Below are 17122 nucleotides of genomic sequence, written 5' to 3'. Positions count from 1 at the left end.
AGTTACCTTTTCTTACAAACATTTTCTACAAGCTTATTTGTTAGAAAAACCCCATCCTAGTTCTGCGTACTCCAAACAGAATCATGTCAAGAGCTGAATGTGGAAATATTTGTTATTGTTTGTTTCTATTTACAGCTTTCTACATAACTTCAGTCTCTAACACACCAAAAGGGCATCTTCACAAGCAAGAAATTCACATGGAAAATACATCCCCACTCTCCAAATTTCTTTACCTGAATCATAAAGCCATTTTCTTCATCCAGTTCACAAATGCATCTGACAATTTCATTGAGAGCATCATCTTCATCCTGAGATTCTTCAAAGTTGGTTGAATCAAAGTCCTGATTGTACTCATCACCACTAAGTAACAAACTCTCTGTAGAGGAATCATCCAAGAACTCCACATCTGAAAGGTCTAGTAAAAATAAATATATGTGAAATGGTGTATGCAGAGACACAACAGTTTACAGAAACAGAGGGGGTTGGTAGTTAAAAATTTTAACCTGCATACAGCAAAAAATTGCCCCCAAACACAATGCTGTTTTTTCAGATTTCTTGATGAATACTGCAAAAATGCCTGTAACATGATCTCCTCAGAAACAGAGAGGCAACATGTAACCAAGGCAAGTACAATGCAGAACAGCTTGAGGTGTGTAAACATTTTTATTTAAATAAATAAAGTATAAATCAAGTGCTGTATTTAAAGCTACAATCCCAAACAGAAACAAAATTAGTTCCTTTAAAACTCTGTTTCTTAAAGAACTAAACAAACTAAAAACAACTGTCCAATCAACCTACTTTCTCCACTAAGGTCAACAGACAAAATAGCTCTTGGATACTGGTATGATGTATTCTTCTCTGAGAACATGCTGCGCAGAGTCAGAGAGCTCCCTGAGGACCGTGTCAGTGGAGAGGAGCACCTGTCCAGGAATTCAACAGAACTATCTTCATAATCTGAATAATCTGGAAAGTTAGAATAAAAAAAAAAACAACAAAAAACACTGTTATAAAAGTAAACTTGATAGCAATATTCTCACTAGTGGACCTCTGCTCCTGCTCAGCCAGAGAGGGCAGCAGGATGAGGCTGTTAGAGCACACCACAACCACAGAGAGCACCATGAGCTTCTGCCCACAACAATACAGCAGTACCCACATTTATATGGATGCTAGCTTGATACTTTTTCCTCTAACATACACTATTTGCAACAGTCTCAAGGAACACATCTGCAAGCCTGTTCTTAATAATAGTGACTGGAGAGACTATCCCAAGTAAGTCATGGAATCACAGATCACAGAATGGTTTGGGTTGGAAGCGATCTGAAAGATCATGTAGTTCCAACCCTGCCACATGGCCAGTGACATCTCCCACTAGACCAGGTTGATCAAAGCTCCAGGGAGAGAGCATCCACAACTTCTCTGGGCAGCCTGTGCCAGTGTCTCACCACCCTCACACTAAAGAATTTCTTCCTAATATCTGGTCTAAATCTGCCCCCTCTCAATTTAAAACTGTTATGTCTCGTCCTATCATTACACTCCCTGATAGAGTCCCTCTTCATCCTTCCTGTAGCCTCGCCCACCCCCCAGCCCCCCTTGAATTAGTAGAAGGCTCTTCCCAGAGCCTGCTCTTCCCTTGGCTAAACAGCCTCTCCACCTGCCCTCATAGGAGAGGTGCTCCAGTCCCAGAGTCATTTTTGTCACCCTCCTCTTGAGTACATCCATGCTTTGCTTCTGCTGGTGAAACGCCAATTAGAAGTAGCCATCCACTATACCTCTCTTATAATTTATTGCTTTTAATGTAAGTAAATAATCACATTTCTACACTTCAACCTTCTGCAGGTAGCATTCCTGCTACCACCTGTGTCTACACTTCTCTTGCAATGGATTCCACAATATGCTTCTCTCCTAAACACCTTCCATAAAGCCACTGTTCAAATTTACTTTCTCCTTCTGCCAAAAACACACAATCTACACATTTCCCATGTATATTCACTGTCAGTAGTTGAGTTGATTACTTCATTTGTACTGCTATCAACCTCACTTAACAGTATAAATAACAGAAATTACCTGCCTTGTGTTATAGGGGTTTTATATGAACAGTCAATCACCCCAAGATTGGGAATAAATTAAAGAGCTTTGGTTGGTATTTTGGTTAGTTTGCTTTAAAGCTTTGCACGATACTTATCTGGAGTGCACAACGTGCCCACTCCCTCTTCTTCCCCAAGATGCTACAATTTGACTCCAAAGGAACGGAGCACACTTTGCACCCTTTTATTTCTACCTATGCCCTGAAAGTAGAGTGAGCTAGCCCTGGAAAAAGAGAAGATTGCTTATTTTGACAGATCTTTTTTTCAATTAGCTTTTTCAGGGTCAGATTTAAGTCAGAATCTGCCAAAGCATGCTTCTTTTTAAGTAAAAAAAAAAAAATATAAAAAATTAAAAAGGCAAAGCCAAAACAGAAACCCCAAAGCTTCCAAGGAGAATACCTCTGGATTTCTAGAAACAGATTTTCACAATATGAATTTGCAAATACTAAAATGCTCAAGTTTTATTCATACTGTTTCTGCATGTCGATCTAATTTCTTTATTTTTTAAGGCACTGGGACATATCTAGTTTTCTCCTAATATTTTCAGGCACTGGATATTGTCCCTAGAAGCTGGAACCTAATCATGGTAGCTCTGCCAAGCTTCTAAGTTTCAAGACAATTTGGCAAGAAGACAAAAGGTATAAAAAGAAGACCCAAATAAGAAACATTGCTACAAGCCACCTTACAGGCTCAACAAGATAAAACCAAAGAACTGGGCAGAAGGACCTGTCTCTGATCTAAATTTGCAAGTAGTCCTGTATTTTAATCAACTTGGATGAACAGAGTTTGTAGAATCCATTTCATGTCAGGACTGCACAGAGCCAGAGAACCAGGTCCACCCCAGGTAGTGTGAGGCTTTAGACCTTCTGACCTCAAGCACAGTACTTTGTGAAACAGTAAAGTATCACATGCTCAGATGAGAACCACCAGTTTGACTAACTATTCCTAAACCTCCTACATTGTGCACTACATCAGCCATTTCTGATGATTCACCTAAATTCCAGGACTCAGCACCAAAGATAACTTCTCTATTTACCATTTTCTTTGAAAATACATTAAAAGAAAGGCTTTGGGAAACACCATCTAAACATTTCCCCATTACAAAATACACTTGAATGCATATAAAATTTGTAGCTTTACTTTTTACCTATTCAAATAGTTCTGCTCAAAAGATGATCTGTCAACATTTTGCTTATGTTTATGCAAGTTCTTTTTCAAACGTTTTTACACAAACACAGGGTCTGTCAAATACTCCAATGATAGAAGAGCAATAAAGCATTTTTCTTATTCTTATCAAACTGTTTAGAAAGTGATGCTGGGGATATTGGTGTACACAAGGTATTAGCACATTACTTTTAAATATCTTCCTAAAAATGGAACCCATGGAAAATATTAACTCATTATGCCATGTTTTAATAATCACAAATTAAGGAGCTTAGAATCTGCTTCATCCAATGCAGACTGCTTAGGGTTTGGAGGTTTTTCTTCTCTTTGGCTCTTGCATACCTAGCATTTATCAGTATCTTCTTGCTAATACTCAAATACTTTCCTAGTACAAGCGAAACACTCCCAATAATTTTAAGGTAAAGTAAGCAATTGAAGTTGCATCAAAAGAAGTGTGGCCAGCAGGGTGAGGGTGGGGATTCTGCCCCTCTGCTCTGGTGAGACTGAAGTTCTGGGTACAGCTCTGGAGCCCTCAGCACAGGAAAAACATGGAGCTGTTGGAGAGGGTAAAGAGAAGGGCCACAAAGATGATCAAAGGCCTGGAGCACCTCTGCTATGCAGACAGGCTGACAGAGTTGGGGCTGTTCAGCCTAGAGAAGAGAAGGCTCCAAAGAGACCTTGTAGCACTTTCCAGTACCTGAAGGGGCTACAGGAAACCTGGTAAGTGACTTTTCACTAGAGAATGCAGTGATAGGACAAGGGGTAATGGTTTTAAACTGAAAGTGGACAGATCTAGGTTAGACACCAGGAATAAATTCTTCACCATGAGGGTAGTAAGGCACTGGAATAAGTTTCCCAGGGAAGTTGTGGATGTCCCCTCCCTGGAAGTGTTCAAGGCCAGGCTGGATGAGGCTTTGTGCAGCCTGGTCTAGTGTGAGGTGTCCTGCTCATGGCACGGAGGTTGGAACCTGATGATCTATAAGGTCCCTTCCAACCTTAACCATTCCATGATTCTATGAAGTTCACAGCTTACAGCTTACAATTTATCACTCCTATATAAAGATGGTGAAGTATATCAAAGCTAGATTATTGCAGTTCATATTGAATTAAGGAGCTTTTTAATGTAAAACACAAATTTTGGACAGACAAATCAATAAACACTCTAAAGAATCACAAGGCATCTTTAAAAGTCTGTGGCCAGAAATTCCATTTAATGCATAGGTTTGTTTCCAATGTTCTTAAGAAACTGAAAATATACCGGTCAGCAGGTTAGTTATCTTTTTATTAAAAGAACAGAATCCAAACATTGTTGTGTTTTTTTTCCACAGAAATCACACCAAGGAATTACAGAACGGATGGCACTAAAATATTAACCCCACTCTTACAGGAGTACTTCTCAAACAAGGAGGAAAGGGTGGGGTTTTTTTTTGTTAAAAAAGCCCAAGCTTCCGAGAGCATCATATCTAAAAAACAAAATATTTTTGTCCATCTAGGGAATGGAAACAACAAAGAGAAGAAAAAGATGAGTGATATGGTAAAGAATCATAATAGGGAAGTGAGATAAGACAAACAGAATCACCATTTGTCAAGACAATGGCAAGGTTATTGCAACAGGGACACCAACCTTGGCTGTTAAGAATTAATTGTTTAGGAGGGATTGCATTTTACACAGTAAACCACTGAAATTTAGCACTAGGGTACTAGAATAACTTGAATGCCCAAGGACAGTAAGTAGGATGTGTATACAAAGCTTCAAATTAAGAATCTGAAGAGAAGAGCAAGTGTATCTTTTGAAGGAACAAATATCATCTGTGAAATATCTGTGTATCACATAGAGACAGGCTAGAAATACAAAAATGAGGTCACAAACTAAGTATCCTTTCAACAGTTAAGGCTAAAACATTATTTGAAATTTCTAAAATTTGACTTTTGTATTGTTTGGAAACAAGTTTTAGTATCTAATGCCAGAAATAGAGTGATTTTGCTTACATACAAAAAATGCAAATTGAACTTACCATGCTGCTTAGATTTCTTCTTTTTTTTCTTCTTCTTTTTCTGTTTTGATTTATGATCTTTCTCCTTTTTCTCTTTTTTCTCCTTTTCCTTTTCTTTCTTTTTACCTGGAATAAAAATTAAACATTTTAAAACAGCAGTACCAGTCCAAATTTCTTGCTTCATTTGGCTTAACCTAAACATGTTATTCAAAATTAAGTATTCCACTGGCCTAGACATATCAAAATAATTCTGTTAATTTACTTGATATCTTGGGCATGTCTCATTAATTGCTGGTACAATGGTTCAAAGGAATCTCTCTCAAAAAAATAACATTTTACCATTTTAAGGACTTTCAAATGAGAAATCATAGCAGAAAAAGATAAAGCAAAGCACACAAAACAACTAACATTAAATAGCTGGTAACTTCTATTCTTCTTACAGCTTATAACAAAAAGGTTTGGGAAAGAGAAAGAGCTTTCAAAACTGCAAAATTCCAAACTAAGAAGATAACATAATCTTAAAACACATACATTAAGCCTACAGAAAATTTCAGTATCACAGAACTCCTGATGCTGTCAGCACTTTTCACTGCACAGCAACATCCTCACAAAAAATGATCCTGACTAAAGTTTATGATACATTTTTTACACTGCAGTTCACTTCTAAGCACTGTGGCTATAAGCATCAGGACAAGTACCTTGTTTCGGAAAAATTCTGTTCATCCTCTTAATTCTCCACAGACAAAACACATCCCACAATATTGTCACTCCATAATAATTTTCTAAGCAATCAGCAGTGATAAAAATAATAAGGAAATTGACTTGTTACAGAAAATAAATTCTTAAAGTCAGTATTTACAGAGTATTTCCTGCACACAAATTGGAGTCTTATTATCTCCTTGGGGAATATAAAACCAGAACTTCTACCTCCTGGAAAAACAAGGCAGAATCACTTATGAATTCTAATTCATCTCTAATAACTTTAATTACTTTTTTTTCAACACAGAATAAATCCAAAGCCCTCTTAATTAATGTTTTCTTTGAAGAATTGCCAAATGTTTTGCTAGTAACACTTAGCTGTATTCTCCTGCCCACCCCCCTCCTCCCAGAATCAGTCAGTGGAAGGAAAGAAAGGCAGTATCACTAATTCAGCTGAAGGAAAAACAAACAAAAACCAAAAAACACCACCTTGTTTTTCAGGCCTCTCATAGGTACTTATGGATTCTTTTGAATCCTGGCTATGGGCACTTTCATTTCTCTTATAAAATTATTATTCCACTAGAAACTTGTCATATAGAAATATATAAACAATTTTTAAGACCTAAACAAACAAAAGCATTGCAGCTAGGCCCAGGAAACATCTTATGCTTTTACTTTTGCTCTTCAGAGACATCATTAAGAGATTTTTTCCTTTTTCCCTTAAAAATATTATTGCTCTCTACATACCGTATGTTGAAGAACTTCTCTCTTCCAGTTTTCCTTTTCTTTCCATTCTCACTGCACCTGCAAATTACAAAAGAATATATGACATAAATGCAACGTCTGGCTGATGACCCACTTTCTTTTAAAAGTCATTAGACCGTAAAGAGTCCTAATGGCACATAATAAGAAGAAAGATACAAACAATAGCATTATTTTTAATGTCACTTTACAATTATTTTTATTGTCTAAAGCACTGGAAACAAAAAGTTTTGTAGTTTACCAATGTCTGAATGCTTGTCCTTCTCAATCACGTTCTTTAATATTTTCTCCTTCGGACTCTCAAAATATTTCTCCTTTATGGGCACAGAGCACTGTGTCTCTGTCCCTTCAGAGCTCAATGATGTGGAAGACCTCTTTTTTTTACTATTCTCTTTGGGTAACTTTAGACTTAAATGGTTAAAGGCATTTCCAGATGCAAGGCATGTACATGGGACGAGGGTGCTGAAAACACGAAGACAGATTTACTAGGCATTCTATAAGGATTGCAGCCAGATCACTGGCTGGGTCAGACCACTGAAATGTCAAGTATTGGTAAAAAGAACATCACACTTAACATGTAATTACTGCACATGAATGCCTAGGTCTTGGTCTTACATACAAGACAATATATGCCACATAAAGCTTCTTTGTTGGCTTTGGAATTTGCCCTCACTTTTGAACTATTGTTCTGTTTAAAGTGATGCTACTTTTAATTTTAAGCTTTTTTGTTTCATTTTTATTTCACTGTAATAGATACCCACTTCAACAGTAAGGGTTAAACGTGCTGACATTGTCAATATTTAAGTTAATGTTTCATTATTTGAACACAAACTAAGCTCTAGTGCAACATTTTTCTTGTTATGTATAAAATTTACACTTCTACTTACTGCATTTTTCACTGATTTTAATAATCTCTAAATAATTTGCTGTCTTTCATGTGTGTATTTAATTCACATCTGAATTATATGTAAAATACTGTGATAATTTGTTAGAATTTAGCACCATATGCTGACAATTTCACCTCGCACTAGTCAGAAGCGTTTATTCAGTGAAACACTTGGATCTTTTTTAATCTTTATCTGATGTAAACTAGGAAATAATAGGGCTAAACCCCTCAAATTATAATTTACATTGCTAATATTTATAATCAAATAGGACAACAGAATTTTCAAGTAATCAAACCAGAACAAAAGTTATTTATAAAGAACATAACTGACACAATTAAAAACTCTCTATTACTGTGTTCATCAGTATTGTGAAAGCTGTTTCATTTAAATGTAATTAGGAAAGCCTAGTCTTCATCAGACCACTGAGGACATTTCAGGGCCATGTCAAGGACATACAGTACAAAAATGCACCTCAGGAAAATCTTACGTGGTTCAGGTTTTTCAATGCCAGCTCTGAACACTTGGAGGCACCAGTCACCTGTGTCTTTTAACATGTGAGCCCAACAAAGGGATCAGCACGTAAGAAACACTTGCAGGTTGTTAAAACGCTGAACAACAATAACAAAACAAGTCCTGAAAAAATTTTGCTGGTGGTCAAGACTGATTCAATTCCTACTACGACAAAACATACATGTTAGGTGGAACTTACTTCAGCTCTTAGGCAGACTTCTCAGGAAAAAAAAAGTCACATGCCAGAGAGTGAGAAAGCTGCGAGGACAGCAACAGCAGGGAGTGCATCACCTGCCACACCACACTACACTTCTGAAAGCCAGATGTTCTCAGCTGCAAGATGCAAGACATCCCCATAGGGTGCCATCTAGCCAGCAGCACTTGCTCCGTTCTGCATCCTGGCTTCTAATACAAGACAGAAGCTGCATGACCATGGCTGAGGCTACCTGAGCATGTCCACTACCTCAATCATCTCACCTAAGACCATAATCCTTCCAAGATTAGTTTGCTATTCAGGCTTTTGATTTTGTCTGTATTTCAAGTGGATTATTCTTCCGAGATACTTATCAACACAAAACAATATCCAAATTACTCCTTTTTGGGTTTCCTAACTAACATTTGTCTGTGTTACAGGACTGAACTGCTTTGCCATCTGTAGAGCAATGAGTGTATTTTAGCACCTCAGTAAAAGAAAACAAATGATGCTTCTGCACATCATCATGCTATCAACATCTTGTCTAGTTTCTAAAAAAGAGCACAAAAGTACCCCCCAAACGCACAGACTTTGTTTAGGTCACTGCCATTTTGATGAAAAGATGTGAGAACACTCCATCCAAACAATCTCAAGAGACATTTAGTCTCAGTATTAGATGAATTTGTATTCAAACTTCATTATTCAGAATGATTCTTGACCTCAGATATGCAAATATGCTCTGATATTGATAGCCACAACACTAACTTCAATATCTCAGTAATTTTTTAGACAAGCACAGCTGACACAGAAATCAGTTAGCAAATAAATGAGGGAACATTTAAGATGGGCAGAAATCTGCCACAGTCATACAAATATCCAACAAATGACAGAGCTCTGCAGACTGCCATTCTATAGTAGCCTGAAGAGAGAAATTACTATTATGCCTGCATACACTGCAATGTTAATTCTTGGCTTTTACTTTTGTTAATAAAAATTCATTCTAGGTGTTAAGGCTTGCAAAAACTAATTTTCAACAGTATAATCACTATGCTTAACAAGTAACCCAAAATTAGACAAAGTAGACAATCATAATCTGAAGGGCAAGTAACAAACACCACAAGAAAAATACAAGTTTATAAAAAAAAATTCATTTCTTGAAACACTACCATACCCTTTTTTAAAATGCTACTTTTAATTGCAATTTTATTCCTGTTGAGGAGTCTAGTCAGCCACCTCCCACACAGTGAAGTGTGGGAGGTTTGCAATTAACACTCAGGAGAAAGATGCTTAAGGAGGAGACTTGATAAACTACCAACTATGTCACTGTCTAAAATCACTTTTACCACTAGAAGACTGATCTCTGATTAAAAACAAATGCAAACCACAGCAATTCTCAGTCTGCTTTATGACACATTTCCAGTGCTACCTCTCCTGGTCTGGCATGGTGAAGAGACAGAAGCTACCCTTGTGCAAGCACAGGCACAGAACAGGATGAACAAGCAAGCACAGCAGCACAGACAGGCTTTCAGTGGCACTGCTTACTTCAGTTCAGCTAAATAAAATAAGTTGTATCAATGTGAAATCACTTGTACTGCATGATACTCTAATTCTGTGTTTTTTGATGTTTCAGCTTTCCTAGTGACAGAAATCTCATTAATCCACATTAATATACAACCTAAACGATAACATGACCAGCATAATTAATGGTCCTATCATAATTAATTTTGTGTTTGAATTCACTGTGTGTAGGATTTTTTATCTAAATGCACTTTTAAAACCTATTACAGATTAATACCAGATGCTGCACAAAGCAATCTCTCTAGGAAGGGTGAGGACGTGAAAAGCTCTTGCTTGCCTTCAGCTGACGACTCCAAGAATCAGCTGGGAACTTCAGGTCAGTAACTAAGATGGCAGATACTCAATTGAAGGTAAACCTGACTGTCAATAAATGTTTGGAATAAAACAGCTTGCAAGTAACAAGTGCTTTAGTTTGCCAGAGTCCAGATATCTCCAGATACCAGGGTAACCAATTACACTGGCAAGAGTTTATTAAGTGACTGATCTCAGTTCCTGAAAATGTCACGCATCAGTCGCTTCTTGCTCTTGCTGCAGTTAACTGTTATCAATAGAATTATGGAGAATTATACAATGTTTTTTCCTTTTATTCTAAGTGCAAATTTCTCCCATGTAGTTAACCTAGTAGCAAAGTCATCCAGACTGAGCTAGAACAGGAAACAACAGCTAAAGATAATATTGCTATATTAGTATTATAAATATTATATTGTTATATTAGTGAATGTAACAATATTTTCCTTTGAAATTTTTAAGCCCAGATTGCTTGCTGAAATTACCTTTACTTAATATACACCAGTTCAACTGATGCAAATGGAGCAGAGTTACAGAAGCCAAGAAAAAATATCATAAATTTAAAGAAAATTGCAACTACAGAAAGATGTGACCTTCATATAGTCACAACTGGAAAACTACAGTGTTTTGCATGTATTCCGACTGTGAATTTGAAATCTATGAAAGGCTAAGTGATAAAAAGGCCAGTTATCTACATTTTAAACAGTCTGACAACTGAAAGCAAGGATTCTTAAATACACGTGTAAAATATTGGGTGATCACAAGCAGACCTCCACAACAGCATGCATAGGTTGGTTCAGGCTGAATACTTCCATTACCTCCATAATTTCTGAAACTATCTACATTTATCTGCTTCAGTGATTACAAAAACAGCAGGTTCAACTTAAGTGCACTTAATAAATGCTGTAGTGTTGTAAAAATCTAAAACACTAGTTTTCCCCAGAATGTGTCAATAAAAATCTAAACAGCATAAAATTCATAAAAGGACATTAGATTTAAAAGTGTTCCTTCAGATTAAATTACAGAATAGTATGGATTTTAAATCAGAGTTCTCAAACTGTAATGGATAGGGTCACAATGCATACACTAAACAATGTGATATAATAAATCTTAGGCAGGCAGATATTCCTGCATAATGCAAAGTAACTTTCCTTAATTTCAAGCATCAACAGGATGGAGATAGAAAAGCTTTGGGAAACTCTCCTTTATGTACTAGTTCGTTATTGTTTCAAAAAGCTTCATTATAGAAGTTATGATAAAAAGTAATTCTATTCATTCTCCTGAAGGATGCAACAATTCAGTGTAATTATGTGTGTTTAAGTAACATGACTTGAGAAACCTGTGCTATTTCATAAGCAAAAAAGATGTCTTCTAAAACAGAGAACAATAAAAACTATTCAACAGTGCAAAGTAACCCCAGAGGTTTCAAACCTCAACTCAAAAGCTATATTTTTCTTTTTCTCACAAGAAGACTATGAGAAGGATGAGTCAAGTCTGACCAGAAGTCTGAGATGAGCCCAAAAGACACAGGAACTTCAGTTACAGTGTCTGAGAGTTACAACTGATAGAGGCAGTTAGCTCCAAAACTTTGAGATCTGTGAATTAAAGATATCAACCTGCTTAGTCTTCAGCCCACAAAGCTTATACTGCTCAAGTGGGTGCTAGGCTGCATACTTCCGAAAACTTCTAATATTTGGACTAAAAGTCAGATGAAACCTCAAGACCGTTCTATTGCGTGGAGGAGAACTGCAATACATGAAAATTAGGAACAAACACCAGGTCTGTCTGGAAAGTAAAATATGCAGAAGACAGAAAGGTAGCTGGCAAATCAGTTTCTTGAGAGCTTAGAACTCTTAGAATTATGTAGGCTGAAACAAGCTCCAATAAGCTCTAAATACAGTATAAACTTTATCCTGCAGCATAGGTTGCAAGTGCTTCCATCTTCCCATTCTGGACTCAAGCAGCAATACCAGTTAATTTTGTCAGGGGATGGTTTCCCTGACACTAAGTGTGTGGACATTTCAAAAAATCTTAAGTCTTAAATAAAGGTGGCTATAAATGAAATGCATTGTATCTTTAATTAGACACAGCAGTGGCCAAGACCAAGCTCAACAAATAAACAGGTGGAAGTGTACTGATGGATGCTGGGTTTAGAACCCAGTCTCAGAGTCTGAGAGTCTCAGAGTCCAAGCCAGCCCCTTGGAAGAAATGGGCAACAAAATACCCACCTAGCCAGGACCTATTAAATGGTCCTGAAAAAACACCAGAAAAGCCAGCATTCCTAGTAACTGAATTTTAATAAACAACTAACAGATGGCAATTGGAAGCTGTTTCTTTTACTCTTGTTTTAGGAGTGGGCAAATACACACCTCGTAAAAACACTTCTCTTGGTGGCAGAAGACGTGAGATAAAATGACTTTTACAGAAGTAATTTTTTCAGGAATCTGCTATTCAATTGCTATGCAATGTATCAAAGGCAGATGAAGACTGTCACATGGTTTCACTTGAGAAATTAAGTGATATTTTTCAAAGCTTAAGTGGCAGCTCGTTAGAAATTCTCATAGCTCTTAATTTTGCCAAATTAATTCAAGAGATCAACAGATTCATTATTTTTTTGAGAGAAAATATAATTATAATAATCTATTTTAATCTATGCAATCTTGATTCAATAATCCTACTCAGCCTTTGTCACATCAAGTTAGCTAGCTATGCTACAAAGTCCATGAAGAGATCACCCTGCACTTTCACTGGGAGCACGTGTGGGCAGACACCCAAGAAGGGGCCATATCTACTAAACCAAATGCTTCCCTGACTTATCCATCACTACAGCTGTATTATCAGCTTAATGCAAAGTTAGTTTGGAGTTTCTCTTTCTGCACCTAAACACAACTAAGTTACAGTGTCATAATTAGGTATTTCAATGTCATGTCCTCCCTTACTATCGACAACATTCACCAAAAACTTACCCAGCAAAGTAATTAGATTTTTCCTCCACTTATTTTACTGTACAATTTTCTTTTTTAAAAAAAATGAAAAAGCCTTGTGAGTAAATTCTTGGAAGCCAATTAAGAATGGTATGATACTCACCCACATAAGGAGACATTTATGAAAGAAAAAAGCATATGGACACCTCCATACACTGGATGGAAATAACCCACTTTGAGGGTCTGCAAGCCACTATGTAAACCCTTCCCCAAATCACTTAATTGCCTCTATCAAATTGATTCACTTAAATCACAGTAGCCAGCCAACTGTTACAAAGCGAGAGGCAGCTCAGAGCCCCAGTATTGGGCTCTATATTAATTGTAAGGGTGAACCAAGTCCATATAAGTTTTAGAGGAGTTTTCAGAAATATTGTCAAGTAACATTTTGTAGCAAGCAAATGACAAAATTTCCACTGCAAAAAGCAGCAAAGGCAGAGGAATGCTGACTGCTTCACAGAATGCTGCTAAGTTTTAAAGCTAAAGCAACAAGATCAATGAGCACATCCAGATTTAGTATGTATTAGTATGTTAGTAAACAACAAATTATTTTTACAAGTTTTAACAATAAAGTATTTTTTAAATAAATACTGCTTTTTGTAGCTCACATTCTCAGATCCTCCTTAAAGTGTGTTAGAAAGTGCTAATGCAGCTGAAGGCCAGTGGAAGAAGAAGAGTATACAGTGGGTGGACCCCAGGAAGAGTGGCAAGTTTGATAGTGTGCAGAAAAAAAGGGATCCCCTTTCTGTGTGACTGAACATAAACATATTTTGGCCCTACAAACTATAAACCTAACTGATTGTAGACTGAATCTCTTTACCTGACGCTGTTGTAGCTACTCTTCCATCAGTTACTGCTTTGGAAGACAGATATGTAATCATCTGAATATCTTCCTTGTCTTTACTGGGATATTCATTACGGAAAGTGGATTCTGTGGATAATGGTGCCGTAACTTCCGAACTACGGCTTAAATCAAGAGGGAGACATGGTCCACGCTTCTCAAGTGACATGTGAGCAACATCTGGTACTACATAAAAGAAAAAATGTAATATTAAAAAAGATACAAAGGTCCAACAAACAGTTTGGATTGCAGTGTTACATAAAATAGGAACAGCATACAGCTTTAGCTACAATAAATCAAAATATGCCACTAGATCAAAACCATGAAAGGTCTAATTTTTATGATTCAATTTCTCTTGGGCAGGTCTTTATTAGATGAAGATACATTACCCTCCAATTTTGATGACTGTTGGTTTTGACCACTGATGGAGAACACTTTTCCATCAGTAACTGAAGAGGGAGAAGAAACTTTTTCTACAGAATCATCAGGCAGGGAGCAAGAGGCTAAACGCTGGGATCTTCTTCTCCGTTGGCTATGTTTGTAGGATCTAGGGGAATTCACTGTCTGTGATGGACCTAAAAAGAGATCTTTCAATGTTCATGAAGCAGAGAGATATATCATAATCTTACCTCAGTACCTGAGATCTAAAGATTGGAAGTGCTTTCACAGCTCTTATTTGCAAAGCTGGCAATCACAATAGAATTGATAAAAGTCATTAAAAACTGTGACTACCAGAAGCAAAAAGACTTACGGTCAAGACATGATTCTGCTTTTTGAAAATTATACATTATTAGGGCATCTGCTTCCCCATAGACAAAAGCTGTTGTTTTAGGCAAATAGTGTATTTACAATAAGCAACCCCCCCATATAACCTGTGAGAGTAGGCTACTTATAATGGAAGGGGGCAGCAGGATTTAACAGTCAACAGAACAAATTATCACAGTTAAAAGATGTAAAAAATCACAGATGGTGGTAACATACAACTTAAATAATCAAAAGCAGTGGATAATTTTAGATCCTACCTCCCATCTTCTGCTAACCTTATATCAATACCCCAGCTATATTTCAAATGCACACTGTCAATGCATGGAACAGTAAGAAGCCTCAAGAACCTCACGCTTTAAAAAAAAAGAGGAATAGGGGGATTGATATAGGTTAATATAGGCCTGATTCATTAAAAAAAAAAACAACAAACAAAAGCAACACCATACTCCACTACACCTCTCCAATTTTACCCAGTGTCACAAACTTTGCCTTAGAAAAACACAGAAGTCATTACACCGTAAATCATTGTTTTCTCCTTTTCTGAAGCAGTTTTTTGATACACACAAAGATGTACAGGTTTAAAAGTAAAGACACAGCAAAATTATATTTCCATTAAAGGTGGTAAAGACTTGGGAGTCAAATATAAAAGAAAGTACTAACAAGGTGTAATCTATTAAGTTACCTATTTGCAAATTAGGTGATTTTTTTAAATCATGCTACAAAGAAGTCTTTACCCAAAATACAAAACATGCTCAAGGGAAACTACTTACCATTATGTTAGGGATGGGGAGGGAAGGTGTATTACAAAATAGATGATCACTAATATTTTGTGGGGATAAGATACAATTCACACCAATATATTCTGAATAAATAGATGGCTGAATGTGCACCCCTTCCTTTCCCATTCATTCAAAGTTATATGTGAGAAAAGATTTCAAAAACCCCTATCTCCTAAGGAAAAATATCAAATCAAGGTTAAGGGGAACACATGATGCAGGTATCTTTCATCCTCACTCACTATCCTTAAATTGAAGCAAAAATATAGCTTTTGACCTACTGGAGCCCACATTTATTTTAACTGTTGGCCTCATCATTTAATGTTCTTCAGGCAAAAAACAGCCTGACTCTAAGCAGTGCTAAAAACTTTTTAAATATTTTAATATTAACAAACAACAGCATATTCAAGGATGCAGCATAAACCTTTCCTTGTTCTTCTGACAACCAATATTAAGAAGCTGAAGACCTAAGGATATCATTCCGAGACAAAGAAAAAAAGATTTTTTTTATTTTTCCCCACCACAGACCTTGAACCCATCTTCTCTTTCACATCACATTAGAGGAAATATCCCATAAGGTGAGGAATGCCACATCCAAAAGGTACAGCATATCAGCCTGCTGAAGGCAAAATTTCCCAGAGACTGAAAGGTCCACAACCAAGGTGTATGTCTTTTTTTTTTTTTTTTTTTTTTCATGAATCAGGCCCTTTCAGAGGAGAGGTTTGATTTTTCCAGTATCACTGTTAAGATTAATGTGGAGATTTAAGCTGGAGGGAAAGCCAACAATTAAAAGCTAAATAAAAACATCTATATAAATGTATTATTTTAAAATATTATATCTGGTAGAATAACTCATATGCCTTATTATGTAAGTTGACTTTTAAAACACTGAACTACCCCTAATTCTCCCACTTGGACCTTTTATTTAAAGCAGTTTCATTTTTAAAAGCAATAGCCATTTACAACCAAAAAAAAAAAAAGCTCTGCATATCTCTTATAAGTAATTATATTTTTCTTAAAATGTCTGTGCTCACTAGTTTTATTTATCACAGAAGAAGGAAGCTGAGAGACCAGCGTCAAATCCTCGACTTGTATTAATTCTGGGGAAAGTGGTGATTTAGGGGGCTTTATACACCCAGAAGAATCTCCAGATTCTTGTTTGCATTTCTTGCTGCGAGCCTTTCCTGAAGACAAAGTTGAGGATAACAGTGCAGGTTTCTGAATGTTGGCAGAACTGCTAATATCAGCTTCATTTTTTTTCTGACTTTGTGGTTTAGGTGAAATCTCCTGAATAAATAATAAAAAATTGATACTTTTATTTCAGTTTCTTCGCTGTAGTTCTTGCAATCTATTTTGATCTTTTTAAAAGCAACTTCAGTATTCAAAACACATTTTAAGGCAACATTACTTTCAGTACAAATAAAAATTATTTAAAATGCAACAGATTAAACTCTTTCTTTTAAAGGAGCACTATCAATTATTTTCAGAATTCAGCATATCTTAATTTCTTTCTACTTGAAATACCTGAAAAAAACCTGAAAACATAACATTTTTTTCTCTATCCCCATTTTTAAAATTCACCAGTGTCTTTTTAGTTTCT

The 17122-nt window shown here is 36.4% G+C and overlaps 1 protein-coding gene across 9 annotated transcripts in view; it reads right to left on the bottom strand.

The window, feature by feature from the left end:
• Positions 1-17122, bottom strand: part of PHF20L1 (PHD finger protein 20 like 1) — a 57886-nt gene that overhangs the window by 14857 nt on the left and 25907 nt on the right. For all 9 annotated transcript variants that reach the window (XM_051609311.1, XM_051609312.1, XM_051609315.1 and 6 more), the window contains 7 exons: positions 16557-16809; positions 14371-14556; positions 13961-14167; positions 6689-6745; positions 5264-5368; positions 799-963; positions 234-415 (listed from right to left, as the gene is read on the bottom strand). In XM_051609311.1, coding sequence (XP_051465271.1) covers positions 234-415; positions 799-963; positions 5264-5368; positions 6689-6745; positions 13961-14167; positions 14371-14556; positions 16557-16809 — 1155 coding nt within the window. The remainder of the gene's footprint in view (positions 1-233; positions 416-798; positions 964-5263; positions 5369-6688; positions 6746-13960; positions 14168-14370; positions 14557-16556; positions 16810-17122) is intronic.

This window comes from Apus apus, chromosome 2 (assembly GCF_020740795.1).
Source record: "Apus apus isolate bApuApu2 chromosome 2, bApuApu2.pri.cur, whole genome shotgun sequence".
NCBI classification, from domain to species: domain Eukaryota; kingdom Metazoa; phylum Chordata; class Aves; order Apodiformes; family Apodidae; genus Apus; species Apus apus.
The sequence above is the reverse complement of the archived record's forward strand: the minus strand, read 5'-3'. Positions and strand labels throughout refer to the sequence as shown.